The sequence below is a fragment of the Salminus brasiliensis genome, chromosome 17 (genome assembly GCF_030463535.1).
Source record: "Salminus brasiliensis chromosome 17, fSalBra1.hap2, whole genome shotgun sequence".
Taxonomy (NCBI): Eukaryota; Metazoa; Chordata; class Actinopteri; order Characiformes; family Bryconidae; genus Salminus; species Salminus brasiliensis.
This window is the reverse complement of record NC_132894.1, coordinates 32,316,655-32,344,481: the sequence shown is the minus strand read 5'-3', so window position 1 is coordinate 32,344,481 and position 27,827 is coordinate 32,316,655. Positions and strand designations below refer to the sequence as shown.

General features: G+C 40.1%; 3 protein-coding genes across 3 annotated transcripts; 1 reads left to right on the top strand and 2 right to left on the bottom strand.

Moving 5' to 3' along the window:
* Nucleotides 1-21: 21 nt before the first annotated feature.
* Nucleotides 22-13,611, bottom strand: pfklb (phosphofructokinase, liver b). The gene is made up of 22 exons (XM_072660933.1): nucleotides 13,344-13,611; nucleotides 11,568-11,641; nucleotides 11,397-11,474; nucleotides 10,081-10,270; nucleotides 8,963-9,128; nucleotides 8,811-8,855; nucleotides 8,398-8,506; nucleotides 7,296-7,391; nucleotides 7,116-7,208; nucleotides 6,842-6,967; nucleotides 6,240-6,304; nucleotides 6,093-6,156; nucleotides 5,843-5,989; nucleotides 5,462-5,532; nucleotides 5,270-5,357; nucleotides 4,148-4,300; nucleotides 3,626-3,790; nucleotides 3,398-3,459; nucleotides 2,157-2,268; nucleotides 1,909-2,008; nucleotides 1,100-1,205; nucleotides 22-950 (listed from the first exon to the last, which is right to left on the bottom strand). Exons 1-22 carry the CDS (start codon nucleotides 13,423-13,425, stop codon nucleotides 803-805), a joined length of 2,340 nt encoding a protein of 779 aa, XP_072517034.1. The 5' UTR covers nucleotides 13,426-13,611; the 3' UTR covers nucleotides 22-802.
* A 1,508-nt stretch (nucleotides 13,612-15,119) lies between these two features.
* Nucleotides 15,120-19,233, top strand: cfap410 (cilia and flagella associated protein 410). The gene is made up of 7 exons (XM_072660935.1): nucleotides 15,120-15,290; nucleotides 16,482-16,500; nucleotides 16,606-16,652; nucleotides 16,747-16,976; nucleotides 17,089-17,236; nucleotides 17,917-18,013; nucleotides 18,231-19,233. The coding sequence occupies exons 1-7, from the start codon at nucleotides 15,214-15,216 to the stop codon at nucleotides 18,384-18,386; spliced, it is 774 nt and encodes a 257-aa protein (XP_072517036.1). The 5' UTR covers nucleotides 15,120-15,213; the 3' UTR covers nucleotides 18,387-19,233.
* A 159-nt stretch (nucleotides 19,234-19,392) lies between these two features.
* orc2 (origin recognition complex, subunit 2) lies at nucleotides 19,393-27,523 on the bottom strand. The gene is made up of 17 exons (XM_072660934.1): nucleotides 27,348-27,523; nucleotides 26,839-26,942; nucleotides 25,694-25,840; nucleotides 25,445-25,531; nucleotides 25,016-25,108; nucleotides 24,828-24,859; nucleotides 24,391-24,448; nucleotides 24,077-24,258; nucleotides 23,762-23,860; nucleotides 23,417-23,526; nucleotides 23,181-23,313; nucleotides 22,147-22,243; nucleotides 21,808-21,954; nucleotides 21,494-21,665; nucleotides 20,826-20,887; nucleotides 20,492-20,610; nucleotides 19,393-19,901 (listed from the first exon to the last, which is right to left on the bottom strand). The coding sequence occupies exons 2-17, from the start codon at nucleotides 26,933-26,935 to the stop codon at nucleotides 19,818-19,820; spliced, it is 1,719 nt and encodes a 572-aa protein (XP_072517035.1). The 5' UTR covers nucleotides 26,936-26,942; nucleotides 27,348-27,523; the 3' UTR covers nucleotides 19,393-19,817.
* Between the last annotated feature and the right edge of the window lie 304 nt (nucleotides 27,524-27,827).

The following is a 27,827-nucleotide window of genomic DNA, read 5'->3' as shown; positions in this document are numbered from 1 at the left end:
ATGACCACACAAAGACATGGATACAATTCTAGAAGAATATATTGATCAAAGGGATTATTATCAGGGGAAAATCAGATGGAAGCAAGACTAGAATTTATATATCCAATAACGTGTCAATTTCATTCTCAAAAAAGACAAACAGCTATTTATACAATACAAGGAGAGAGATGACTCTTACAAACGTACAAATTCACATGCATAGAAAGGCTTAGGTTTATGGACATGCCTTCTGATTGCTCTCCAAAAATACTGGATAGTCCCTTTAGAAATGACACCTAGTGTACACTGGCATATATTACTTTCACAAAGAAAACATGTTATTTTCTGCTACTTTTAAATAAATTTGCAGCATTTAGATTACAGGACACTCAAAAATGAATTGTCATGAATGGGTTACCAGTAGGTCAAAGAGAAACCATAAAACACTTAACTAGATTTCCAGTCTGGATGGCCCAATAAACTCTACTGAGTGCACAAGTACTGCAATGGCATTTAACGCTAAATGTACAACAAAGGCACAGAGGGACCAAATCACTAACACTTCATACAGTATAATACTATCACTCTGCCACTAGAAAAGTTCAGTGTTAAATTTGCGAAGGGATTTCATTAGAGAATCAATTCATGAATCCAAACACAGAATTAATTACGCTACTGAGGTAAGCTCCAGTTTTACAACTATAAAATTCATAGGACTTGTGCAGGTTAAAGAGGTATTTGGCGCTAACTGTAGTAGTCAGTACTGGAATGGCAGGGTTTTTAGGACTGGCGCCCTCCTGTGGAGGGAGTGCGTTTCACATCTTCAGAATCCCGTCTCCATGCTGAGGGTCCGCCGGGTCACGTGCTCAATTTCACCGGTCACATACTCATCGAAGTGGGTCTGGTACTTGGCCAGCATTTTCAGCATGACCCGCAGGTTAAGCCACCACTGCTCCTTTGGCATCCTGTGCCTGAAGAGACACACAGCAGGGTGTTAGGGGTGTTGTTAAATTACCTTGCTTGGCTGACTGTTGTAATGCAGTCATATAGATTAGCTTATGGCTTGTAGTATTACTGTGCTATGTGTTACTGCTAATATTAGGACAATGGTGCCACTCACTCAAAGTCAGTGTGGTCCTTGAGCTCTGTGACCGGGCTGAAGGACATCACTTTCCTGTTCATGCCGATAACGCATGCTGTCTCCGGGGCATTGGCAAACACACGGCCTGGGATGGGGCAACATAAAAAGGAAAAAAAATAAATAAATCAACAAAATTAGAAACGGCATGAGTGTGTGTCCAGTCAATTCTTATGCTTTCATACTATAAAACTGCAATTCCATATATTAAAATAATAAAGACGTTAAATTATTTAAATGTATTATATTATAAGTATTATATAACATATATTATCATATAATATAATTATAAAATAATTATATTATAATGTATTATATTTATATAATACATTGTATTATATTCTTTTATTCTATTTATTATTTTAGATTTGTTTTCCCATTAAGTGCCAATAGAACATCTGTGTAGGTTTATGTGCCACAATAGTCCAATAAGTGTTTTTTTGAGCAATAAATGAGCTGTGTCTCATATATTAGATCTTTCACAACACAAGTTTTTTAGTTTTTAGTGTTTACATATGATCAAAAAATCTTGGACAATCACCGTAAACATGTGCTATATCCGTGTCTGAATGTTGGATGTCTGCTCATCCAACATTTCTTCTAAATTTAATGGTATTCATAGTTTCTTTTCTTTTCTGCAAAGACAGCCTTGACTCTTCTTAAAAGACTATCCACTAGATGTCAGTAAAGTAAAGTGAGAATTTGATCGTGTTTAGGTGAGGTCAGGTAGCGATGGTCAATGATGCTATACATACACATGTTCCCACACATCTTCTCTTGCCTCGCCTTACCTTGTCTGTACATCTCTTTCATTTTCTCAGTGAGCCACAGAACAGCCTTCACACCCATCTTGGTGCCAAAGTTCCTGTCAAAGGGGGTCGGGACCCCACCCTAACAAGGAAATAAATAAATAAGTCCAGAGAAACATAACTGTACACAGAAAATAAAAAAATCAAAGTCAGCAAATCCAACACTGGTCACTTTTAAGTACGATCACACAGTTTGATGCTGTGCAGATGGTCAAACTGCATCACCTCACCTGCTGCAAGTGTCCCAGAACATTAACCCTGCAGTCAAAGATACCCTTGCCTTCAGCGGAGTACAGGTTGTGGATGAAGTCTGTGGTGTAATGTTTATGGCACTTCTCATTTCTACACAGAAGAGGGAGAACAGGCATTATTTCCATCCAGCATCATCATTCACACAGCAAGATAAAAAAGCACAGCAGTTTATAAATCTGTTTTGGAGAATTCCTCTACCACATGTGTACCGCTGGAATGTTAAAAAAGATTAAAAAAAGAGATTTTGAATAAAATAATAAAAAATCCCACATTCCTTATGGTGGACACAATGTCAGCTTTGGCAGGAGCAACAACGTCTTTGTCTCAATTTCCGGCTTGTGTAACTGCCAGTTTACATGCAATTAGTTCTACAATTATAATTATACCACTTAAAATATACAGCATAATTAAGTTTAAACATAATTGCCCCACAAGTTTTGTAAATTTATTGTTGTTTCATCTAATAAAAACAACCATTTGTCCAATTTCTTTATATATTACAATTCTACAGATAATTTTTGTCATGGTGCTTTTAAAGCTCATATTTGTAAATTACATCTATTCTGATTGGCTGTATTTATTTTATTTTATTGGCTGCAAATATGGTATTTGTCTGCAAAGGTTAGTGCACAGTTTCTTGTTTGTTTGTCTTCATTTGTTGAATTTAATAAATAAATGAATAATTAAATTCAATTCCAATTTATTTATATAGCGCTTTTCACAACAAACGTTTAACAAAAGCATCTTTACAGAGATCTGGGTCCAAGCCTCTTTTGAGCAAGTCAGTGGCGACAGTGGAAAGAGAACTCCTATAAATCCAGAGGAAGAAGCCTTGAGAGGAACCAAGACTCAAAAGGGGAACCCATCCTCCTCTGGTCATAATAATAAATAAAAACATAACAATGGATCATAACCTTTGCACACAACTTATTTAACATTTTATTTTTCCTAAGTGTGTTAAATTAAGCTAATGAACAGTAATTGTGTGATAAAATGTGTGGAGGTGTGTCTCTGCAAAAAAATGTGACTTTTTAATGTTAGAAAATCAAAAATACATGTCATCCGACCAGGGTTAAGTCAATGCATGTCAGTAAGAAAAAGTAATGGAATTAGGCCACTGTCTTTCATTTGGTTTCATTTTTATAGGCTCTTTGCAGGGGGGAAGATGCTTTACGTGTCCCAAAAGTCTGGGAGTGCATTCTCCAAAGGGGAAAATTACCTGAGCACCAGCCCCCGCTGAATGTCTTTCTTCATCTTCTCAGTCAAATGCTCCACATTCATCTGACAAAATTAAAAGAACAAATCAAACTTATCAGCACGTGTTTTGGAGTTTGTAGTGCTAATCCAGAGTTAGTCCAAATTTCGACATTTTTATGTTTATGTTCTAATATCAGCAGATGTATGTGTTTAAACAAATAAATAAATAAAACAATGTGGTAGAAGTTACCTCCAAGTCATGGATGTTGAACGATTCCTCAAAGATATAAGCTGCATCTGCCCCAACAGCAATGCCTGTTGTTGTTGCCAGGTAACCACAATATCCTCCCATGGTCTCTACAATGAACACACGCCTCTTGGTGCCAGATGCAGATTGCTTGATTTTGTCACAGCTCTAAAATAATTAATTAAATAAATAATAAAACTAAATTGTTGTTATTGTTTACCAACAGACTTCCAGGAATAATAAATGCTTTTATAAAAAAATGAATAAACGCTCTACATTAAAAAATGTTTGACAATACAAATAAATAAATAAATGAACAGCACTACACGAGTTGAAGTTGGGACATTCACTGAGTCAGAGGCTGCATAGTTTACACATAAACCCTGTATAACTTGTTAATGAACAGCTAAACACTGGCGGTCAAGAGTTATATTAGTTGCTGGCCTTAAAGCCTTCCAAAAACATAGTATCCAAATCATAACTCCATTTTCCAAATGTTTTTGCTCACATATCATTTAGTCGTACCTCCATAGCAGCATTGACGGCTGTGTCCGCTCCCAGACTGAAGTCGGTTCCAGGCACGTTGTTGCTAATAGTGGCAGGGATCACACACATAACGATGCAGAGTTCGTCAAAACGTCCTCGAGCCTCCACCAGCTGCAGGACACCTTCATAAGCCTGTGGAGGTTACAGAACAGCACATGCTTCTGTATCTTATAAATATTTGGAGTGTAAATCACTGACCTCAGAATGATTCCATTTGGTACAATAAGACCTTATTTACACACTACTGGATTATAGACTAGCATCAGGTCCCGCTGGTTATATGGGAAAAATATAATAACGATATAATATTCCATACACAACATATCTTGAAACACAACACGTATCACAGTTTTGTTTGTCTGGGTTGGGAAGTTAACACATGGAGTAACACAGGAGTTATTGATTGTCCTGTACTAAATTCAACTGAACAGGACTAGGCTCTATTTGTAAGGGAACATGCAGCTGGCCAGTGTTCTCAGCAGTGATATCCATAAAAAGCTCACACTGCAAAAAATTTAATTGCAACAAGCCAAAACTCTGTAAATTGCCAACATATATTGCATTTTTTATTTTAAGATTAAATGTCTACAAAAGATTAGACTGGAGTACCCATCAACTGTGAAATACAACAACCCAGTCAGTTTTTGTGGGCTGCCTAGAACAGCAAACAAACTGCATCATGGAAGTATATATTGATCCAATTTAAGTAGCGGGCCAGCTATTGAGAGAGCGAGAAAGAGAGAGAGAGCTAGATATATGAACTCAAGGTGAAGTAAATGTTAGAATACATGAGAATAAACAAATGAGAATAAACCCAAATCTAAGAATTTGGGTAGCCAGGGCGAGGAGTAATGAAAAGTGGTGGTAAGATGAACAGGCAATCAAATTGGTTGTTCCCAACAGAGCTGTTTAGACAGGGCGAAAGGGTGCAGTGATGCTTGATCTCCCAGAGAACTTCAGGGATACAATATACCATCCTAAAACCAATGCATGTATATCACATCTGAGGGTTAAATGACCCTCAGATTGCTCAATCACAATGCACAAGCACTCCTAATAAAAATATTAGCATATATTTCTATATATTCATAAGATCCATACCTCAAATCCACCGACTGCCAGAAGGGACTGGATGTTGTACTTGGTGATGGTCTCCACTATTTTTTCCAAGCAGGAGTTGGGGAGTGTTCTATAATTACAAACAATTGAAAGCTTTATAATACTGTACTATATAATCATAAAACACACACACACACACACACACAAACTCTCACAAACTCCCTGATAGCCCACCGTTTAGTCCCCAGCAGTGAGCCTCCCTGGCCAGTCCAGCCAGCAACATCATGCCAGTGTACCTCAGTCACCTAAATCAATTTTTAAAAATACATAAATTAACAAACAAACAAACAAATGAACTTCTAGCCATCTGCTGCCAACGACATTCTGAGGTAGGTGTGGGCGATATGGCAAAATATATCATACCACACAAAAAACAAAATACAAGAAGTGCCACCATATTTAGTTTTTCTAATAAAACTGAAGAAATATGCCTACAAATAATTTTAATAAAAATATTTACAAAACACATTTGACCAGGGGTGTCCAGACTTTTGCATACAAATGTACAGAACACAGAATCAGAATGCAAGAAAAGTACTGGCCATGTAAACTCACCATGTCTTTGGCCAGGCCTTCAAAGCCATCATTGACGGTGTAGACCCGGAGACCCTGGGCAAGACCTACTCTGACCGCTGACCTCACGGCTGCATTCATCCCAGCTGCAGGAGCGCCCACGTTCAGAATGGCCATGGAGTGTTCACTCTTCAGAGAAGAAGAGACAGCAGAAAGAAAAAGATGAGACTGAAGCAGAGAAACAATAGAGGAATAAAAAGGCAAAAAATTTAAACATGGAAAATTTCCACACCTTTGATTGAGCAGGTTTCTGATGGGCCAGAAGCTTGTAGGTGTTCCAATTGTTCTCGAAGCTCCTGCATTGAAAGTGTTTAAGGAGTCATTTTAAGGAGACAGACACACAAACACACACACAAATATATATATTTATGACCCTCACTTTCCACGTAGCTGAATGGCCTCTTCAAAACGCTTCTCATTCATGGCTTTCTGGACTTCCTTTGTCTAAAATACAGAGGGTTAAGAGTTTGAAAAGCTTGCGATGGTAGGCATAAATCAACACATACCTCTGGTTTTGGGTTAAAAATCAGCAAAAGACAGCCCACCTACTAGTTTAGACCAATAATAGAAAGTTAGAGAAGCCTACAGTCTTAAATACTGGGGTCACATCTGCGTCTTTGCAGATTAAGGTTCTTTTTTCTTCGCTTATTTTTAACAAGGAGGTGTATTTTGCTCCATTTTTGCGTGCCGGGTACCTCACATCTCTGTTCTTCAAACTAGCCCAGAAGATCTCACCTACTTTCTTCATAATTAGAATTTTTTCATTGTATTCATGTTCACCTGCATCTATTCTAATGTGATCTGAAACTCTGACCGGTGTAACATGGGCTGGCTGAAATGAAACCCAAACTGATTATGGAAACAAGTGCAAAACAAGTGTTTGAGAGATCTGGGATTACATGTAAAAGCATTACAGAGTGATTTGGGATTACGAGTATATGAAGGGTTATGGGGTGACGAGGGATTAGTCATGTGACTCACCATATTGACACACTCCATCAGAGGAAGCCGCATGGCCTGGTTTCCGGACAGTCCGATCACACAGGCTGGAGTTTCTGGAGTGGCCTCCAACAGAGCCACAACGGCCTCAACTCCTAATTTACTGCTCTGCCGAGACACAAAGACAGAGACAGAGCCTTTTACACACTCTCAACCTGTAACACCAGTAACACACACAGTGGCTCTCTAAGCAGCACAAGACTCTGCTGTTACATCACTGACCACTAACCGTCCCCCCCAGCCCCTGTCAACTTACCAGCACCCTGTCGAAGGCGGACGGTGTCCCTCCTCTTTGTACGTGTCCCAGCACAGTAACCCGGGTATCATAACCCAGTCTCTGCACCACCAGCTAAAAGCAGCAGATCAAAATGACAATGTTTTTCTGTCTGGAACCCAAGGAACCCAAACTCAGATATGAATTTTAAGGTTGTCTTACGTCCTTCACGTAGTTAGAGGTTATGGGCTGCCCGTGCTTATCGATGGCACCTTCTGCGATGATCACTATATTGAGGCGAGAGCCCTTACTACGGCTCTGCAGAAGAACGCATACACACACACTTACAGTACAGTTCAAATGTCTGAAATCATTGTTCAAGTTTGTTATCAATATTTTTAATCATATTAAACCAATTTACTTGTAGATAAACAGAAAAGGTTGTAGTACATTTAGAAGGAAATATATGATGAAATTAATATTATTATAATTATAATTAGTTATTATTTAATTATGTATTACTTAAAATGCTTATATAGGTTATTATGGACGATGAAGAGGGTTTATTATTAGAGCGAGCAAAAACACGAATACATAAATAAATAAATACATACATACATAAGAAAATAAACGTTTTTTAAAACATTTGACTTTTGAATGATTTGGGGGATGGACATTAACATAAAAGCAGGAATTATATGGGAATTTATTTAAAAATATTAATACTTTATTCATTTGGCATTATGAAGCCACTTGTAAAATGATATGTTGCATTTATTACAGTTGCCTGTAGGTTCAAAACGTATTAACAATAAAAAAAATACAATAGCAATGTTAACCTCGGCAAGTCTCACAATATAGTTTTCAGACTGTTACAGCAGTTTCACAATCATGGATTTTCTCCCCTTCTCTCATAGCTGCTGCCAATGTAAGCCATTATTTTATATAAAATAACAAATAAGATTAATATGACAAAAACCAAAAGCAGACTGTTGCAGTCACTAAAAACCTTGTATTTCCATTTTGTTGTTTGACATGATGTAAATCTGTGTCAAAATTTCATGATGAATGGACCAACAGAAATGCCCCAAAATTTCTGGGAATAAAATCTTTTCCCACTGAAAGGTTTTTTCTTTATCTTGTAAAGTTGCCATTTTCAAGATCTAGGATTTTTTACATGACAGAGACTAAATCCAGCAAAATGTATTATCTTAAAAGTACAAAGAGATTATTATTATTATTATTATTATTAATAATAATAATAATAATAATAATAGTACATTATCTAGCACATCCATGCATAGGGCTTGTGACCCTGCCTCACCTCTCCCAGACGGGCACACATATGGTCCTCCCACCCTTCCTCTGGAGGAGCCTCAGGTATAAAGACCCAGTCAGCTCCAGACGCCAGAGCAGAAACCACAGCTAGGTACCTGCATGATGAGACCAAAGCAAAAACGCAGATTCAGACCCAGACAGACTGCTGACTACATATATAATTCTTCAAGGATACAGATATTGAATAGAAATTGAAAAACTGTGGAGAAAAAAGTTTCTACCAGCACCATAAATTCATGCTTTTTAACCTTTCTCAGTTAAGAAATATAAATCATTTGTGCGGTCAAACAGAAATGTTAGTAGAACAGCAGCACAACAACAAAAGCCATCAGTTAAAAATGTGAGGGATTATAGGTAACATGTCTGTAGGTCATCTGAATTGACCAAGCCAGTGCTCACCCGCAATGCCGGCCCATCACCTCCAGCACAAACGTTCTCTGGTGACTGAAAAAGTAAACACAGCTTTGAGTAACAGTGGGTGATACTTGATGAGGAGAATTACTAAAATGCCTGTGCTTTTGCTAAACGCATGCGTGTCTATGACCTCTCACCTCTGTGCAGTCGTGCTGATAGCATCGATGACCTCCATGATGCGATGAAGGGCGGAGTCAGCACCGATGGTCATGTCTGTGCCGCAGAAATCGTTATCGATGGAACCCACAAGGCCCACGATGTTCAGGTGGGTATACTGCTGAGCCAAGGAGTCAGTAATTCTCCCTTAAAACACACACACACACACACACACACACACACACACACACAGTCCCATTTTAATAACCATCACTCAGCTTAGTTTAATTTTCAGTTTCTTACACCACATTTGCTGACGCTCTTATGTGCTTGCCCAGTCTGGGACGTGAACCCCAGTCTGCAATGGAGAGGGTGGTGTTGTTATCCACTACGCTACACCACCCACATACAACATTAACAAACTGATGTTGAGTGATTACACCCAATTAGACATTAGATAAGCTTACTAAGACAGAAATGTTTAAATAATTCAATTAAATCAATAATTAATGAATTATTAAATGCATTTTATTTGATATATTACACTTTGGATTTAAATATTAATAAAAAAGGGTTATAAGTAAATATACCATTTTAAATCATAAAAGGTGTTTATCAGCAAAAATCTCAAAAAAAGTTTTTACATAGAATTCCATAATTTACAAAAATGAAAACTGCTATAATTATTCAAAAAAAGTTACTAATTTTACTTCAAATACTTTGGTCCTACATAGTCTTCTGGCCTGTGAGATTTGTTTTTCCTGAAAAGCACAGAATAGACAGTAATCCAAGTCTTCCAGTTAAGAGCAGAGCAGGGCAGGAGTGAATATGTGAAATTTGGCAGCAGGTTTCAGCCTTGGTGCCACAAAGGGCCATGAAGCTCAGCCCAGCCTGCATCAGCCAGAGCAGACAAGGCAACTATTGATGCTGATTCATTCAAGTAAATGGAGCAGAAATCCACAGCTACACAGTGAAAAGAGGGGATGTTAGCAGACCTTGAAATGTCATATGCTAAGAGAAGTTGTGAGGAAATGCATGCACTGCTGTCAGAACAAATCTCCAATGTATTTCCATTATTACAATTATCTTTCAGATTAATGTGAAAACCTGTGTTGGGATAATCAAGGAAAACATTTCCAGACGTTTCCTGGCGCATTACCTTCCTGCACCAGCTGGGCCAGCAGGTCAGGCCACTCCTTGCGGAAGATGTTAGCTCCGGTAAGGCTGCCATCTCCACCGCACACACACAGGTTAGTGATGCCCCGCTGGACCAGGTGGAAAGCAGCAGCCAGGCGACCCTCTCGCGTGGTGAAAGCCTTACAGCGGGCACTGCCAATCACCGTACCACCCTGATGGAGGCCAGAGGTGAAAAATCTAACTGACTTCACTGCTACTGATTCTGGAATCTCAGAACTGAGTCAAATTAGATTTTATAATGCATTTACAGGTTTAAAATTTTTACATAGCTCATTTAGTTTAAAAAACTGATACTGTACTAAAATTATTTTAGTTTTTTTAGTGTTAAACCTAAATATAAACATTTTCTGCACATTTTAGACAAAAACATAAACATAAAACATTACAGAACATTAACAAATAAAACGTTACATAACTAATGTGGCACTAATTTTTTTTGTAAATAATAAATTAAATTACACACATAAAACAGTAATTACCATTTAAAACATGCAGAATGTTACTCTGTAGAGGATGTGACCTTATTTACAATCAAAAACACATGTAATTTAACTTTAACAGCTTAAGACTGTAAGGTTTAATTAACTGCTAAAATGAATTGGAAGTCAATGTAAATGATTTTGTTGCAACATGCTATGATCTGATGAATGGACGAATAGAAATGCTCCAAAATAATGCTACGCTATATCAAACAATGACAAATGACTTGCTAATTTACTTGGAAGAATGGATCTAAAATCGATAAAAGCTATATCGCTTAAAGCTGACTATAAGGTCAGTATCAGGAATTACAGCTCAATCCCATTTAGAATTCACAAAACACACTCAGATTATCCTCCTCTGGCGACGAGACCAGCGGCCTGAATCGAAAGGCCTCAAACCCTCAGAGGAGACGTGACTAAGGACAGGCGAGTGGGTATGAGCGCGTGACCAGAGGCTGCAGGTCACTGTTGAGGGAGAGAAGAGGAACTGGAGTGTGCGGAGGATCACAGCAGTAATCTCACGCTCAGATTTAATCCCCTCAGTCAGCACTCTCTCGCTTAAGCTCAATCCCACCCTCTCAGTGTTGCTACTCAAAACCTTCAGCAGGATAAGACACAGCTTTGACTACAGAGACTCTCATTCTTACTGCTCTCGGGTCTCTGGTCTCTCTGCAGTAGGTGCAGGTAGTCTTGTCCAGCGTGCAGCTTTGGCATCTTCAGTGGAGATGTAGGGCAGTGTGCTCTAGCTGTCTGAGATTGTACTGATTTACACAATAGGGACGGGGTTGGCACTTACCAGCTGGATAATGTTGGTCACACTTTGCCAGTTGGCGATTTTGATGTTGTCATCTCCATCCACAAGCCCTTGATAGCCCTTGAAAGAAAGACCATAGTCAGTGGACTAGTTCAGGTACTATGTACCATATTAATTGAACTGGGTGACATAGACTAAAGGTCGTGAACCTACCTCATAGATCAGATAGACCTTGGCACCAACATAAATGCCCATGCGTGTTACGGCACGAACTGCAGCATTCATTCCTATAATATAGCAGATGCACACACACACACACACACACACACACACACACATCATTGTTACCTTAGGTTGACTCAAATTAAGGATATTTTGAAATTTCACAAATTGTAACACAATTTTACCCCCCAAATTTCCAATTCTCCCAGTACCACATTCACCAATCACACAGCACAACCAGTGCCGGAAGGGTGGAGGCTAGTAGGCCTATGTGCTTTCTTGAGTCGCATAGAGCACAACCTCAACTTTTCTTTTCACACCACTGAATAGCTCAACAGGCTTGGAGGAGGAACACACTGCCAGTCACATCTGCTAACAGATACCTGCACTGGCTAGCATTGCATTGAGCGATGTGATGGGTGGGAGAGGGAGGGCCAACCTACCCACTCAAAGTCATAAATTCTAGTGAACAGCATCGTTCACTGCATCAGCTGACCAACACATGGACCAAAATGCATTGCAAGTCAAAGGAGTCGATGATGTCGGCTCATACAAGCAAGTGTTAGTTAGAAACTGGACGCTGTGAAGAATAGTAAATAGTAGACGCAGTAAATAGCCCTACCTTATAAACTAATAAGGTAGTGGTGGCTCTGCAGTTAGAGCGCCGGGATATCGATAACAGGGTTGTGGGTTCGATTCCCGGGCTTGGCAAGCTGCCGCTGTTGGGCCCTTGAGCAAGGCCCTTTACCCTCTCTGCTCCCCGGGCGCTGGAGTTGGCTGCCCACCGCTCTGGGTGTGTGTGTGTGTGTGTACTCACTGCCCCTAGTTCACTAGTGTGTGTGTGAGTGTGTGTTCACGACCACAGATGGGTTAAATGCGGAGGACACATTTCGCTGTGCCTTTCACTGTACAGTGACAAATACGTGCACCTTTACCTTTACTATAGGGAAACACTAATAAGGGAGCAGGGATACTTTTTGGTCTCAGCCCCAGGGCGGCATAATATGACTGTGACACAGAGCGATGTCTGAAACTGTGCCCTATTCACTATCCCCTACATGTGAAAATCCAGATCACTATATAGAGCACTATTAAAGGAAACCAAATCTGACAAGGTAGTGAGCGGCCTTCCTCATTACAAGTATCCCATGTCTTCCCCCATGTATCCCAAGCAAGGTAACATGTGGGATGCCACATGTTTTAGGACACCACAATAGTGCACTATGTAGTGAACATAGCACAGTTCTGGACACAGCTTAGGTCTTTCTAACTGATTATTGCCCTTGCAGTGTGTACATCTACTGTCATGCTCACTGAATCAGACTGAATGGATATGAATCATCAATTTTCTCAGAGCGATTCCACACAGTAATCGATGCTTCATCCCAGCCCTGGTTGCTGTGGGAGGCCTGAGGACACGCCCCCTGCCCTGCTGCACACGACATGCAGTTACGTAAGAAGCCAGCATTCTCATACACCATCCTTTTAGATATTTAACTTATTAATCTAGACCACTAAATACACACTTTAAACTAACTTCAGCTCGCAAAATGATTGATTTATTGATCTGCATTTAATGACATTCACCTAATCGTTGTCAATTCTGCAGAATGTAGCCCCCCCCCCCCCAAAAAAAAAAATTATAATAATAAAGTGGACCTCAACAACAGGTTGGAGACTTAAGCTGATTGTAGTTGGCAAAGCAAGTGAGCAAGTGGATAGAGAAGCAAATGATTAGCTCAGTGCAGTGCCAGTGATTAACGTTACCTTGTGCATCTCCACCGCTAGTGAGAACCGCGATGGCTTTTCCAGCGCCTGCCATCCGCAGCTTCTCAAAATCCACCAGCATGATGATGGTGATGTTTGCCGAGCAGGGTATCTGCTATGTCTGTTTTGCTAATGGTTTCCAATGCAGTCAGTTTGACTGGCAAGCTGCCTCGCTAGCCCTCCGTCCTCGTCAGTATGCAGGAGACATGGCAGTGTTCGGCAATGAGGCGATTTCGCTCTGCTCCGCCTCTTGTTTGCACTGCGCTTTCCAATTCATTAGCGAATCGGTTGATCAGTTCGTTGGCGAATCGGTTCTTTGTAAACAGTTCTTTTCAACACAGCAGATCGAACCGATTCACTGAACATTCGTATCTGACACATTTGGTGTCAGATAACGTCAGATAATTTTAACTTTAAAATATTACAAATAAATATATATAACAAACTGCTTAGCAACGCAGTATAATTCATAATAATTCATCGGGATTTGAATCACATCACAAATCGTAACTGAGAATCAAAAACATTCAAATTAAATTTAAAGTCATTTCAGTGCATTGCTGATTTATTATTGTTAAATTATGAAAATGGTCGTATGCTTGTATGGATATGAGAATAACTCTGGAATCAGCGAAACGCTGATCTGGATATTCGATTCATTTTCAGATGAATCGGTTCGGTGCGGTCAGATAATTTACAATTATAATTTACATAATTTGGTGCGGTCAGATAATTTACAACTTTAAAATATTACAAATAAATGAAATAAAAAACTGTTTAGCAACGCAATATAGCTGGAAACTACTACTTGTGCAACTCTGAATTTTGTTCGGGACATTCATCGGGATTTGAATCACTTGCATAACAAATCGTACCTGCGAATCAAAAACATTCAAATTAAATTTAAAGTCATTTCAGTGCATTGCTGATTTATTATTATTATATTATGAAAATGGTCGTATGCTTGTATGGACATGAGAATAACTCTGGAATCAGCGAAACGCTGAACTGGACATTCGATTCATTCTTCAGATGAATCGGTTCGGTAAACTGAATCTTTGCTCTGCACGTTCTGCACGATTTTCTATCCCCTGCCAGTTCAATGCGTAGCGTATTAATGTATTATTGTGTCACTCGGTCTGTGGTACAGTCCTTTCCTAAGATGTGCATTAATAAGTTGCGATGTTAGCTGGATATTTTTGATTAAAATACTATTTTTGTATTGATCACTTCCAGTTTCACTATTAAAGAATAGTTTCAGGCATACTCCAAGCAGCATAGGAACATATTAAGGCAGAGCTGAGCCTGAATGTAACTTAATTTGCTAATTTGTTAATAGCTGCAGCAGGGTCTAAACAGGGACAGGGATTATATTTATGGGTCGCCCTGCAGTGCGTGAAGAGAGAGCAGAGAATGTAAACAATGCACCCTGATATGGCTGAAGGGATTTTAAGTGGGGCAGCAGAACCTCTATCTCTGATAGCACATGTCAGGCTCTTCATAACGATAAGCCTCTCTGCAGGGTCTTCACGCCCATGCACGACGGAGAGAGCGATGCTTATACATATATTTTGTGGATTTTTTTTTTTTTTTTTAAATCTTTGTACATTTATATTCATCCGAAATCCATGCAGAACTAAAGAAATAAAGTACTGGGAATTATTAAAATATTAAAATATATATAATATAACGGATTGGCAAACTATCTGTACAATATCGCCGCCTTGCGGCTTTGCCTGGAAGTGCATGGCTACGCATGCGCACTTTACACCCTGACTGTGCGCTATGTGATGCGATGGCAGCTCTGCTAAAGTGCTGCTGCTTGGACAATTTTAAGACAATAAAGTAAAAAATAAAAGCTAATTTTACAATGAAATTAACTCGGAAACTTGTCCTTTCGCGGGCCAAAGCGTCGGACCTGGAAAGTGTAAAAAAACTGAATTGCTGGTACGTTGTCTGTGTGTTTACCTGCTCGCTAACGTGGTAGCTAGCAAACATGACGGGAGTCTTAGAGACGGTCTGAAGCATCGATACAGGCCGATACGATACGATTAATCGCGTTAATAATTAGGTTTATATTCGATACACTCCGAGAAAAAAGGGTTTTACGTGTTTAATTTAGTTCACAACAAACTATACGACAATCAAGACCCTGTTTAATGTTAAAGGCAAAGTAAAAACATAGATTTTCTTCATCTACTGTGGTTCCTGTCAAGGTTGGATAGCTGTATATAGGACTTTTTTTATCATTAATGTTTAAAATAGTCCTCCAGAGGAGGATGGGTCCCCCTTGTGAGTCTTGGTTCCTCCCAAGGTTTCTTCCTCCAGATCTGAGGGAGTTTTTCCTTGCCACTGTCGCCGTTGGCTTGTTTACGGGGGTCTTTGACCCTTCATGTTATTCCTTCTTTCTTCTCTGTCTCTGTTCTTTATTAAGTACTAATTATGTAAAGCTGCTTTGTGACGACAACATATAATAATATAAATATATAATAATATATAATATAATATAAATAAATCTGACTTGACTTGACTTGACTGTATTAGTCTACAAGTGAACAAGTAAAGGTGATGAAGGTGTTAAAAGCAGGAGAAATGGACAAGCGTAAGTATCTGAGCCAATCTGTGATGACTAGCAACTGGGTCAGATCATCTCCAAAACATCAGGCAGGTCTTGAGTTTTTGTTGTTGTTGTTGTTGTTGTTGTTGTTTTGGTCAGTGCCTACCAAAAGTGCTCCAAGAACGGACAGTCAACCATTGACGAGGTCATGGACACCTAACGCTCCTTGATGTGACCCGTGGAGTCCCCACCTCACAACTTACAGGGCTTAAAGGGTGTATCCTGGTGCCATATACCACAGGACACCTTCAGAGGTCTTGTGGAGTCCATGTCTGGAATGGTCAGATCTGTCATGGTGGGCACGAGGGGGATCTACTCAATGTTAGACTGTTGTGCTGATATTATTGCCCACTGACATGGGCAACGTTATGCGTGAAGCATTGTGTGTATATCTGTGCATAACTTGAGCTTGTCATAGGACTAGCTAAAAGTGTCTTTATTTATATTGATCACTGTTAGACACAAGCACCCAGGCTGCCAACGTACTCAAGTAACGTACAGTATTTATGTTTATGTTGCAGGGGCTGCAGCCTGACAGATGTAAGTGTTATGTATTTTGTCCAGTATGGTCATCTGTTTAGTTTTAACATATTTAAGGTCTTTTCTCAGCATTGATTGTCTCTTTGTGATTGCACACATCCTCAGATCTCAATCTTCTCAGAAATACCCAACATTGAGGTCTTGACATTAAGGTGAGTTGGCTTTACTGTGTCTCAGGCTGGTCTGTTATGTAGTAGAGTGGATATCATACTAAGGTCATACCTCGGCTCTGTTTCTCTTTCTCAGTGCCAATAACATCTCCTCCCTGGAACACATCTCCAGCTGTCACAATCTGACAGAGCTCTACTTGAGGCGGAATGACATCCAGGACCTCTCCGAGCTCAGCCACCTTCGAAACCTTTCCAGCCTCAAGGTTCTGTGGCTGGCAGAGAATCCGTGCTGTGAGGCTGACCCAGCTAAGTACCGCCTGACCGTGTTGAGGAACCTGCCTGGCCTGCACAAACTGGACAACCAGGGTGGGTAAGACCCCCATGTTTTGGTGTTTTGTCCCCTGCAATGGATTCAGCCTATTACTGAATAGACCCAGAGTGTAAAAGCCCTTTAACGCTGCTCTTCCCATTTGTCTAGTTGTGACAGAAGAAGAACTTGCACTTGCTTTGGATGAAGGGGAAGAAATCATCACCCCTCCAGGTCCCATTTCAGCCACTTCCACCAATGGCCTTGCAGAGGCAGACTCTGAGAATGACCCCCTTAATTACAGTATGGAGGAGACCAAGTAAGTCTGTTTTTTACTGTTTTAAATCACCACACACTTTCTTCAGTCCTGATAAGTCATGTCAGATAGACTTCCTTATGTGGTTTCTGGCAAATGTTCACTATAAATATGGGCAAATATATAGTATAGCTAAAAGCTTTGGTTTTAATATGCATTAATATGGAACTGGTCCCCTTTTGCAGCTCTAACAGCAGCAGGTCTGGAGCTCTGCAGTTATTATATTAGAAGAGCGTTGAAGACTTTTCTGCACTATGAGCTCAGCACTCGGCCCTGACCCTGCTCTGTAACTTTACGTGGTTGGACAGACACTCAGTGACTGAGCTGCTCTCTGTGATTCCTCCTAAACGCTTCCACTGTTCAATAATAATACCACTCACAGCTGATGGTGAAGGATCTTGGAGGGAAGACATTTCATGACCCAACCTATTCTTTTACTGGCTAGGGGCTTGATTTCATGTACCTGTGCCAATGGGTACACCCAACTTGTACCTACACTTTTGAGAATTTGATAATATCAGTCAACGTTGTAGGAAGCTTACTGATTATATGATGTGTCCCAATACTTTTGTCCATATAGTGTGTTTTGTCCATCAGTACTGCAGGGGTCTCAATGTAATGCAGTCTTCTTTAAATCCAGCCTGATGAACCCTGATAATAATGTTTTGTGTTTGGTTCCACAGTACAATTCGTGCACAGTTGGGAATGAAGCCCTTACCTAGAGATAAATTCCCATCGTTTTCTTCCCCACGAGAACCAGGGGCTACCCCGAAGAAAAAGGTCAGTTCACATGTTACATTATATGACCTCTTCGTATCATTTCCTCCCAAACTAATCAGACATACGTCCATAGATGGTATGAACATTACTGCCATTATTTACATTAGCGTCTGCTGATTTAGTGGTCATTAATGATTTATGTGCCTTATGAAGAGTCAGCAACGGTCAGTGTAGTGTTGCAGGTTTCTAATGATGTTCTCTCTCTCTCTTCATATAGAGTCACACACTGGAGGCGGTGCTGTTATTGCTGAAGGATCTGGACGTGGAGGAACTGAAAATTGTTCAGAGCGCCACGGGGAACAAGCTCAGAGCACGCAGTCGACAGAAAGAGAAAGAGAAGGAGAAGGAGAAAGATCTGATCACTGAGCTCTGATGCTTCCCAAAATACAGATTAACCAACAATGCAACCGGATCAACCAGCAATTAGGTAGTTAGTCAAATGTAATAATGAGGGCTTTTTTGAAATCCATGTAAAGATGTTTACAGGCCAAGTTTATCAAGCATCTCAGAGTAAGAACGCTGATCTAAATGTAGGCCTTGTCAGCTCTCGTAAGCCTGGTTAGTCCTACACACAAGATGAACCCTGTGGAAGCCCGTTTTCATCAGGTAGAAGAAATCAGGAAAGAAATAACTATTATAGGTGAAATAATGACTTTTGTGGAAAATTTGACTTAAATTAGATTTACTACATTAAGAAAGTAATTGTTTCCAAACAAACCAAAGAGGGAAAACTTTTTGGTCCCTTCATCTGGTGGGAACGGGCCTCCATGGATTCCAGATCAGCAGTCAGTTTGGAAAAAAAAAATAAGGACCATCCTTTCCAGCCTCTAAACATCCCTGCCCAGCCATACATGTATATAGGCATTCAGAGACGCACCCAAGACAGTTAAACATCAGCAAACTCGGCTTTGTACAGGCATAATCTGTAAATGGCCTTGATCTTCCCACCACCAAGTGACTACTAGTTCATGATCAATGGGCTAATGTGTAGTAAATATTAAGTGGCTTACTGGCTTTGGCTGTGTTCATGTTGTTCCCTGACCTTGTCTTGTTCTGCTTAGGTGGAATTATGGGATATTTAACATTGCCATCACCCAAAAAACTTCTCTCCATTTTTGATAAGACGTGAAGCTGGCAGTTCTTTATATTCTGGTTAACTTTGTGATGGATGGACTAGTATAAATGCTTCAGAATGACTTGATAAAATCTTTTTACACTGACTTTCATTTAAAGTCTCTTCTTTCTCCTGTAAAGCTGCTGTTTTGGAGATACAAGGTTTGTCATGACAAAGAGAAAACGCAAATATTTATATACACACACACACATATAAGCCTGTGTTCTGCTTCACCAAGTTAGTGTTTTGCATTAGAATCTTATCTGTATTATTATTATGAGGACAAATGTTCCAAATGTGTGTATTTGCTAACTGACTCTTTAATATTTGTATTTTTGTATGTAAATAAATTGCAATTCACCTTATTTATTACACCTCTGTACATGATGGTACATAAAGAGAGCACGGTTTACAAAATATTATACAATATTAACGACCAAAGGCCACAATAGAAGTGCTGTTCTATTAAACACCAATATCCAGTACTTGGAAGTCATCAGACAACAGCAACAGCATGAATGATTACTCCCAATCCAAGACTCTTCTACTGAACATCTTTCTGACAGCATGAAGCAGCAGGGCGATCTACAACAGATTCCTACTGCCTATCCAGCAGCTTCAGAACAAGTACAGTCTAAAATGATTAAACCACTGAAATTGGATTTGGCACATGTCCCGATTCCACCCAGCTCACTCCACATCCTCTTTCTCTATGAAGTCTGTGAGAGTTCCTGCATCCACAGGGATCAGAAGGTACTCCACTCCATCGGCACCCTGCGGAGAGATGAGCCGTTAGTACATCGAATAAGAACACTCAAAAAAATGATCGGTACACCTATACCTACCCATTTGACCAGATCAGTCAATTTTGTAAGTAGCAATTTCACAGCTAGGCTGAGAATAGTCCACAGACCAAAATCTAGATATAGTCAGAAACGAACCATGAATAAAAGGCTAGAGGATGATTAAACAAATTGCATGAACAGTATTAGTCTTTATCTGTACAGCTAAAATGTATACTAAAAAGCTAGGTGTTGTAAGGTGGCAAGTAAGCATATGGTCACAATCATGCAAAAAAGCCTGTATTCCCATTTTTGGTGGTTTTCAACATTTCAGCTTTGACATATTGCAAATCCGGCAGTTCTTTACATTGTGTCAAGATGATTTCATGATGAATGTACCAATAGAAAGAAAAAAAAAAAAAAAAAAAAAAAAAAAAATATATATATATATAAACACAGAGAAAATAAATAAATGAATAAAATTAAATAATTTTAATAGTTTACCCTTTACCTTTTCACAACTAAACTGTGGAACTAACTGAATTAAGATCTGATTCAAGGACCTTTTTTTTTGTGATTCACCTTCTTGGTACGGATGAGCTTGTGGTCTCTGAACTCCGTGAGCTGAGTCCGCAGTGTGATATCACTGTTCACCAGGAATGCCTCACGACAGCGCTGGTAAAAGTCTTGGAAAGACAGACCTGAACACAAACCAAAATAAATAAAACCAGTAAAGCAAATAAAAATCACAAGATTGATGTTTGGACAACCAACAAAGCTGTAATTCATTTGAGATAACAGAAGTGTTTGCTTCAAAACATGAGCTTAGATTCCCAACAGCAAGAACACCTGAAGGACGTACTGACAGACTGACTGACTGACTTTCGGACTGGTTTTCAGATGCATGCCGTTTTACCTGTATAGGAAGGGTTGTCTTTATTCTCCAGCTGAAACTCAGCCAGCAGTCTGAAGATCCCTCTGTGGAGAGACGACACAAGGTCACCAACAGAATTTGGGACAATATCACTTTTCCTAGGTCATGGACTATAAGGATACCAACAGCTTGTAGGGACACACATTTCAGGATTTCTTCAACTACTAAAAATCATTGAAAAGGTGGAGTTTAGGATTAGGAGTTTGTGTTTTTATTTAGGTTTGGTTTATATTTTAGGAAAACCTGCAGTGGTTAAAGAAGCAACATGTGAAAATGTGAATTTTTGGGCAGGTTATGCAGCGTTACACAGTTCTGGTAAGAGGTCTTGTGCAGCTCTACCAGTGTGCAGTCCTCTACCAGAGTGCAGTAGCAGCAGTTCGGCCAGGAGTGGCAATGCCAGAGATGCCATTTTCCCCAATTACAGTCAGGGAACCATCAACATGATTCTGAAGCTGTTATTTTAAAGTGAAATTGCTGCATAATGTTGGTTTAATTATAAATTTAGCCATCTGTTGGCATTTGAGGGACATTGCTAGAACACAACCACTAAAATTTTAGCCAACATAACATCCTACGTTTTTCGCCCAAATATGCTTGGGAGACTCTGCATAAAGTGTGTGTGTGGGGGGGAGGGGGGGGGGGTGCTGTACCTGGCATTTGGTGTAAGACTGCGCAGGACGTGTGTAAGCGAACTGAGGGCCAGTGCGCCCGTTTGCTGCACCAGCAGAGAGTTCTCGTATGACGTCTCCTCTGTGTACGGCAGGAACGACGTTGTCTCATACCACAGCCAGTTAAACAAGCTCATCTTTGAGTGGTCCCACACTAAACAACAACAGAACACTTGAATTCAGCAGAACCAGGCAGAATTAGATTTTCAGTCTGTCCACACACACACACACATACACACACACACTGTAAAAAGTGTCAAGTGTGAAAAGGGTGTAACTTAAGTATCAAAACAGACCAAGAGGACCGTTGATGTGATCTATGGAGGCAAGCAGGTGCATGTTGGGAATGGAGGCTAGCTGTCCCAGGGCTTGCTGGTTCTTCTCACCACGCAGCATGGGGCCATCAATGTTGTGGATGATCAGATAGAAGTGGTTGTCTGGGTCTAGTGAGAAGTCAGAAGACTGTTAAAATGACCGTACATCAGTCAGCAGCATCAAAAAGAATGGTGTACGAATTTGTCTTCCAGTGTGGACCACAGTGTCCACACATTAGACCTAAAGACATTCCAGGTACCCAAAGACATTCGGGGTCTGCATTCAACACAATGCTTTTCGACTGATTAATACTTAAGTACCATTTTTAAGGGTTTTCACTATGAAGTCTATTTGGTCCATCGGGGTACGAAAGCTTCCATCATGCTCCAGCATCTCACCAGTGATTGCATTTAAAATCTGTCAAAAAGGAAAAACATGGAGATAAAGCAAAAAAAAAAGAATTGTGGAAAGAATTACAGATCTGTGATACAGCTTGACCCACAAGCATCAGGAGCAAAGTCCTTTCAGAAGGGGGTGTTTTTTTGTGTTTGATTTATTTGATTATTTAATGAAAAAAATAAATCAAAGAGATCCAATATGGGGTCTATGCTGCCATCAAGTTTATGCTCATGCTGTATCTGCTCAAACAATACGTAAACATAAAATACAGCAAAAGAGAATAGAACTACCTACATTACCATTACAGAGAAGTATACCTATACACTACATGATACTGATATCATCATCGTCATCATCCATTCGTACTATATTCATGACTTAAATGTAAATTTCTTTTACATTTGTACTGGACGGGAAGAACTGAGCTTTATGAAAACACTAGCGTCACAATGCAAGCATGTTTCTGCATATTCAAAATTATATTCAATCATATTCAAATGCCTCCTTACTCCCTATATAGTGAACTACACTTTCAGTCATAAGTCATAAACTACAGCACCTACACACAGATAGCACTAGATTTCTGATTGACCTATGAATACATGCAAGTACTGTAGATACTAAATAAAATGCTTTTTTAGATTTAGAATCCTTCATTTCCTGACTTGCATGGTACACTACATAGGGAGTAGTGTGTAATTTCGGGAATAAACCTCTGAGTTTGTATTCCTTCTTCATGGTGCCTGTAAAATCGCCTCAAAGCAGGGCTAGCACACAAGCATGCAAGTATTTTCGTATCTGTGTGGACGGAAATATTTTCAAAAACAGAGAGAGGAAAATTTGCACACATGTGGACAGGGCCCCTTATTTATAAACAAGGAAAACCATGCTTTTAAAGACATTTCTTTTAGCTTCTGTTTAATAAGAGAGATGTGCATCGTCAGAGAGGACAAACCGATTTAAGGGTGATGCTCGGGAAAAAGCCATTGACCACCAGGTGGACAGCGTCAGACAACATGGTAGTGCGGAACTTCTCCAGAAGAAGCTTCTTGGAGCCCAGGCCATAGAGAAGTATGTTGAACCCCATTCTGAAGATAGGTGCAAATACATATATTCATTACATTTATGCATGTTCATTAAAATTACACTGACATTTGAAAAGCACCATCCGAAAATCTGAAAAGACTCAACTGTAACTGCAGCATCCACTTGCTGAAATTCTTCTCGTGTTTTCTGTTGAGCTGACTGATCTCATCCACATAACAGGAGGGCTTGCCATCCAGCAATCTGAGCAGAGTTTCCTGCAACACACCAAGCATAATTTCCATAACTAATAAACCTTATAAATAACAACTACAGGCATGGAGTTGCTTCATAGAGCGGAATTCCATGGATTGATGGATAACTTAAGCCCAATGTGAGGGCTGGTAAATTTAACAGAATACTGCATAAGCTTAGGTTAATTTCTCAGCTTATGTCATCTGGTTGGCTGACGCCCAGCTGTGTTAACAGTGCAAAAAGTGGGTGAGCACTGACCCGATCTAGTTTTGGAGTTTGGAGCTTCTGAAGAGTCCGGTCTGACGTCAGAACCTTCGAGCTACTGTGAGCTTCAAAATATTCCTCCACCAGGTTCGGCTGCAAAGAGGAAAAAAAATGTACATGCTAAGGCTCAAACCTGTGGCACATGCTTCCTCAACATCACGGAAACAAATCTAGAAAGGAGTTAGGGAATAAAACTATAAACATGATGGCTTAAGACCAGGCCAAGTAAAATATCAGTCACACAATAGGTTTTATGTTTACGAAACATAAGGGCACTAACGGCCGCACCACTGACAGCTAAAATCCCACCTCTGGTGCTTTCTTGCTCTTCTTTGCAGGGGTCTTGTAAAGAGCAGCAGCAGCTGCAGAAGTCTTGCTGGGTGTTTTGAGCTGAGCTTCATCTTTTTTCCCCTTTTCGTCCTCATCATCATCTTCCTCCTCCGAGTTTGAGGGGGAGAAATCGCTGTCACTGTCTGACTTAAGGTTGGGAGCTGAAAAACCCATTATAGTAAACATAGAAATATGTAAATACAAACACCAGGTATTCTTTATAAAAAAAGTGAGAATGGATTCGATCATCTTTGACTAACTGACTAATACTGGTTTAAGTAATTCTTCCAGACCTGATATTCTCTTTCTCAGTCTGTGAGGAGTCGTGGAGACAAACTGTACTTTCTTTCCCTAGAGAGACATAAATAAGAGCAGAAAGGAAGACCTCCAGTGACTAAAAGACAAAAGAAGATCTCCAGAATTCTCCTCGCAGCTCACCTGATTTAACATCCTTAAGCAATGACTTACCAAACCAGGTGTTGCATGATAACTATAAGTAATACTGGACACCCATGAGGAGAACTTGAGACATTTTAATAAATGCTTAAATCTTAAACCACTACTTTCTGTATGAAGGTTATTGGTATTTATTCTAATATTTTTGGGGGGTTTCCTGAGCAGATTTTTAATTCTATCGATGTCTTAGACCTTTAAAAAGTATTACAAATTCACAGTTAAACACTGTAATTATCTTGTTCTCACATGTGTATGATGTATTTTTCAGTGTTACCTTCTGAGGGGTTTTGTTTTGGCTGGCCAACTCTGCAGTAGGTGAGGAGAGATGGAGGAAAATAAACAGCAGAATTAATATAAATGACAAATATATGACGTAAGAAAATAAGACAAGTAGTATAGTTACCGAGAGAGAGAGAGAGAGAGAGAGAGAGAGAGAGAGAGAGAAATTGTATTATAACTAACTCTGGCTTGCACGGGTAGGGCTAAGCGCCTCCTCTGGACTACCAGGTGTTCTAAAGGTGACACTTTTGCCAGGTGTGCGAGCCCACTCTGATGCTAGATTGAGAGCGAGATAAGGAGAGAGGTACAGTGAGCAGTGTATTACATCTGCAAATATTTTTTTTAAATATACAACTGAAGGCAAATGAACCTCACACAGATACATATGAAATGACATGAGCCCAGAAAAATGTGACAGCAGGTTTGACTGGGTCTGAGGGGTCGTTTTGCATGTCTGTCGGTCTGTCCGAATGCAGAAGGCTTGGCCTTCAAGCAAGCATTGTGCAAGGGTGGCTTAATGAGCAGCACTTTGCTAAGACATGTGTTGCTTGCTTTAATGCCAAATTCAGTTCATAAATCAGATAAAGGTTCAATTCTCTTATTCACACTCACCCATCTGAGCCATTTTATTGCCGCGCTTGATGGTCTGGAAAGTGAACACTGAGGCTCCTGCTGTGGATGATCCATTCTCATCACCAGCTGCACGACAGGATCCAAAACAAAAAACAGCACGAACTTTCAGTGAATGATCACAAGAAGGGAAACAACTGGATTTACAGGCTAACAAATGACTTGCTGACAGACACAGCTCATGAGCTGGTCATCAATGTCAGCTTTGTGAATTTTACGGCAAAATCTCACCTTCTGCTCCAGCACCAAGCGCCTCCACATAGTTTTGCTCATTAAAAACTCCGTCCTCCTCCTCAGATTCATCAGGGTCTGCCGCTGGCTTTTTGGGGCTCTTCAGGCTCACTAGAGTTTGTGCAGAACCTTTGGGTGCTTTAGTCCCTAAAACACAGCCAGGTGATGTAATTAATAATCAGACTTTCTGGTCAAAACCAGATTAAATTGTTTGGTAAATAAATAAAAGAATTTCCGATCATATACCAGTATGGGTGAAAGACAAGATCTGTTTATCGAAGTATCATGAAGTTATGTTTTTGTAATACTGCATCAATCTGGCCATCAAATTTCTCCCTTTTTTAACCAATTACCAGAGAGAGCATCTTAGACCGTGGGTCATAGTGGTATTAGACAGCTATCCAGAGCTATCCAGAACCCCAGTATCGATTTTTACAGTATTGAGTAGTTTACATGTAAAGACAGAGGGCAGACAGTGGTTGACTTTGTATTGTGTTTAAACTCTGACCACTAGACAGCAGTGTTGTCCTCTTTTCTTTTTTTTTTGAATTACAACAGCTTTCCAAAAATTTGATTAACAAAAGCTATATTACATATAATATAATATATTGCTTACAGGATCACAAAATCTCACAATACAGTGAATCATAACACCTGAACTGTAATGCGTAGGTTTTTTCAGAATATCTACTCTACTACTATCATCTACACTCATTCTCCAGATGTTCCAGATGAATTTAGCCACCTTCAGATGTACCCCTCATAGTCAGAGGCTTGTATAACTTCCATTTAGAAGCATACCCAAAAGAAAAGCATGCTGTGGAGCAGCTGCCAGACCTGATCCGAAGGTCGCTTATGTCTAGTGCCAAGCACTGGCTAGAGAGGTCTTAGTCCTCCAGCACTGGCCTGTGAGGCAGTGAAACTGTGTTGTCTAGAACGATGAAGCTCTTGCTCAAACTTCTGCGATGAGTTGAACCATCAGTATCTGACCTCACCCTCGATTTGAGAAGAAACACTGGGTGAACAGATGTCTACATACTTTCGATCCAGCTGTCCGCTGAGGTTCCTGCGTGCTTGCCTGTTGCAATGAAACCAGAAACACAACAGTGCAGAAAACAGAGACGCGTCTTGGCATCAGTCAGTACCTTCATGTTTCTCCACGATGTGGTCCAGCACATCTCCGTCTCCCACAAATCGGACTTCCAAAACTCCAGAATCAGCAGTGCGCTTCTGTGGACTCATATTAGACCTGCCAGAAAAGGATGGGGGGGGGGGCAAGATTATGAAGGGATGCTTTAAACCAAACAACACCAGACTTCTGTACTTGTGTGAAAGTTAACCCATGCCCTTACTTCTAAATTCAACAGGGCAGCAAAGTAAACATACAGGCTCTGTTAAGGAGATCTACACAGCTGCAGACCTGCCTCCCCAGAACTTCATAGCTAATAATAACTGTAAATACAGTAGCTACAGTCCCAAGACTACACATATACGTTCTGCTCATACTTAAATAATATATTTAGCACAGAAGGCCTGTCCACCTGCTCTGACCACAGCCACACACTTCTCCAGCTGTCCAGGTTAGCTAGCACAACAGTGCAACCTCGCTAGCTAGCAGTAACTACAGTACAGGCTGCATTGTGGCCGAGCTCACCCCGAAATGGCGAGAATTTCCCCCAAAAGTAGCAGATTTCAGAGCCTTTCTCCACAAAACCCTCCAACTGTGCAGGAATTCACCCAGAAAAAGAGCTTTAGATCAAACCCTGCCGCATTTTAAAGCCCTGCAGTGACACTTCAGCAGCCCGGCTCTGATTCCGCGCCACCAGAGAAATATCCAAACCACGTGTGTGGAAAGGAAGTGACGTCGCCGCTGTCGCTCAAGGCTGTGTCTTAAATCGACAGGTTATTCCCTACGTAGGGCTCCAACTGGGAAGTCAGCTGTTTTTTTAGCAGCGTCTGCTTCCCACAACACACCGCAAATATATTATCAACTACTGATTACTTCAGATCAGCGTTAGTTTAAATTAGTTCATTTAAACATCATGTAGCTAACTGGGGTGGGTTATAAACAATATTTAGATATATTACTTGCAATATCCCTGCTGGGATCAATAAAGTATTTCCTGTTTCTTCA

Coding starts and splice junctions, on each gene's coding strand:
- pfklb (XM_072660933.1), bottom strand. CDS start 13,425: ATGCTGGTGGATTTTGAGAAGCTGCGGATGGCAGGCGCTGGAAAAGCC. Junction 8,856..8,962: donor ATCAGCACGACTGCACAGAG/GTGAGAGGTCAT, acceptor TTACTTTTTCAG/TCACCAGAGAACGTTTGTGC. Junction 6,968..7,115: donor CCGCCTTCGACAGGGTGCTG/GTAAGTTGACAG, acceptor GTGTCTCGGCAG/AGCAGTAAATTAGGAGTTGA.
- cfap410 (XM_072660935.1), top strand. CDS start 15,214: ATGAAATTAACTCGGAAACTTGTCCTTTCGCGGGCCAAAGCGTCGGAC. Junction 16,977..17,088: donor GCACAAACTGGACAACCAGG/GTGGGTAAGACC, acceptor CCATTTGTCTAG/TTGTGACAGAAGAAGAACTT. Junction 18,014..18,230: donor GGGCTACCCCGAAGAAAAAG/GTCAGTTCACAT, acceptor CTCTTCATATAG/AGTCACACACTGGAGGCGGT.
- orc2 (XM_072660934.1), bottom strand. CDS start 26,935: ATGAGTCCACAGAAGCGCACTGCTGATTCTGGAGTTTTGGAAGTCCGA. Junction 23,861..24,076: donor AGAGCAAGAAAGCACCAGAG/GTGGGATTTTAG, acceptor TCCTCTTTGCAG/CCGAACCTGGTGGAGGAATA. Junction 20,611..20,825: donor AGACAACCCTTCCTATACAG/GTAAAACGGCAT, acceptor GTTTGTGTTCAG/GTCTGTCTTTCCAAGACTTT.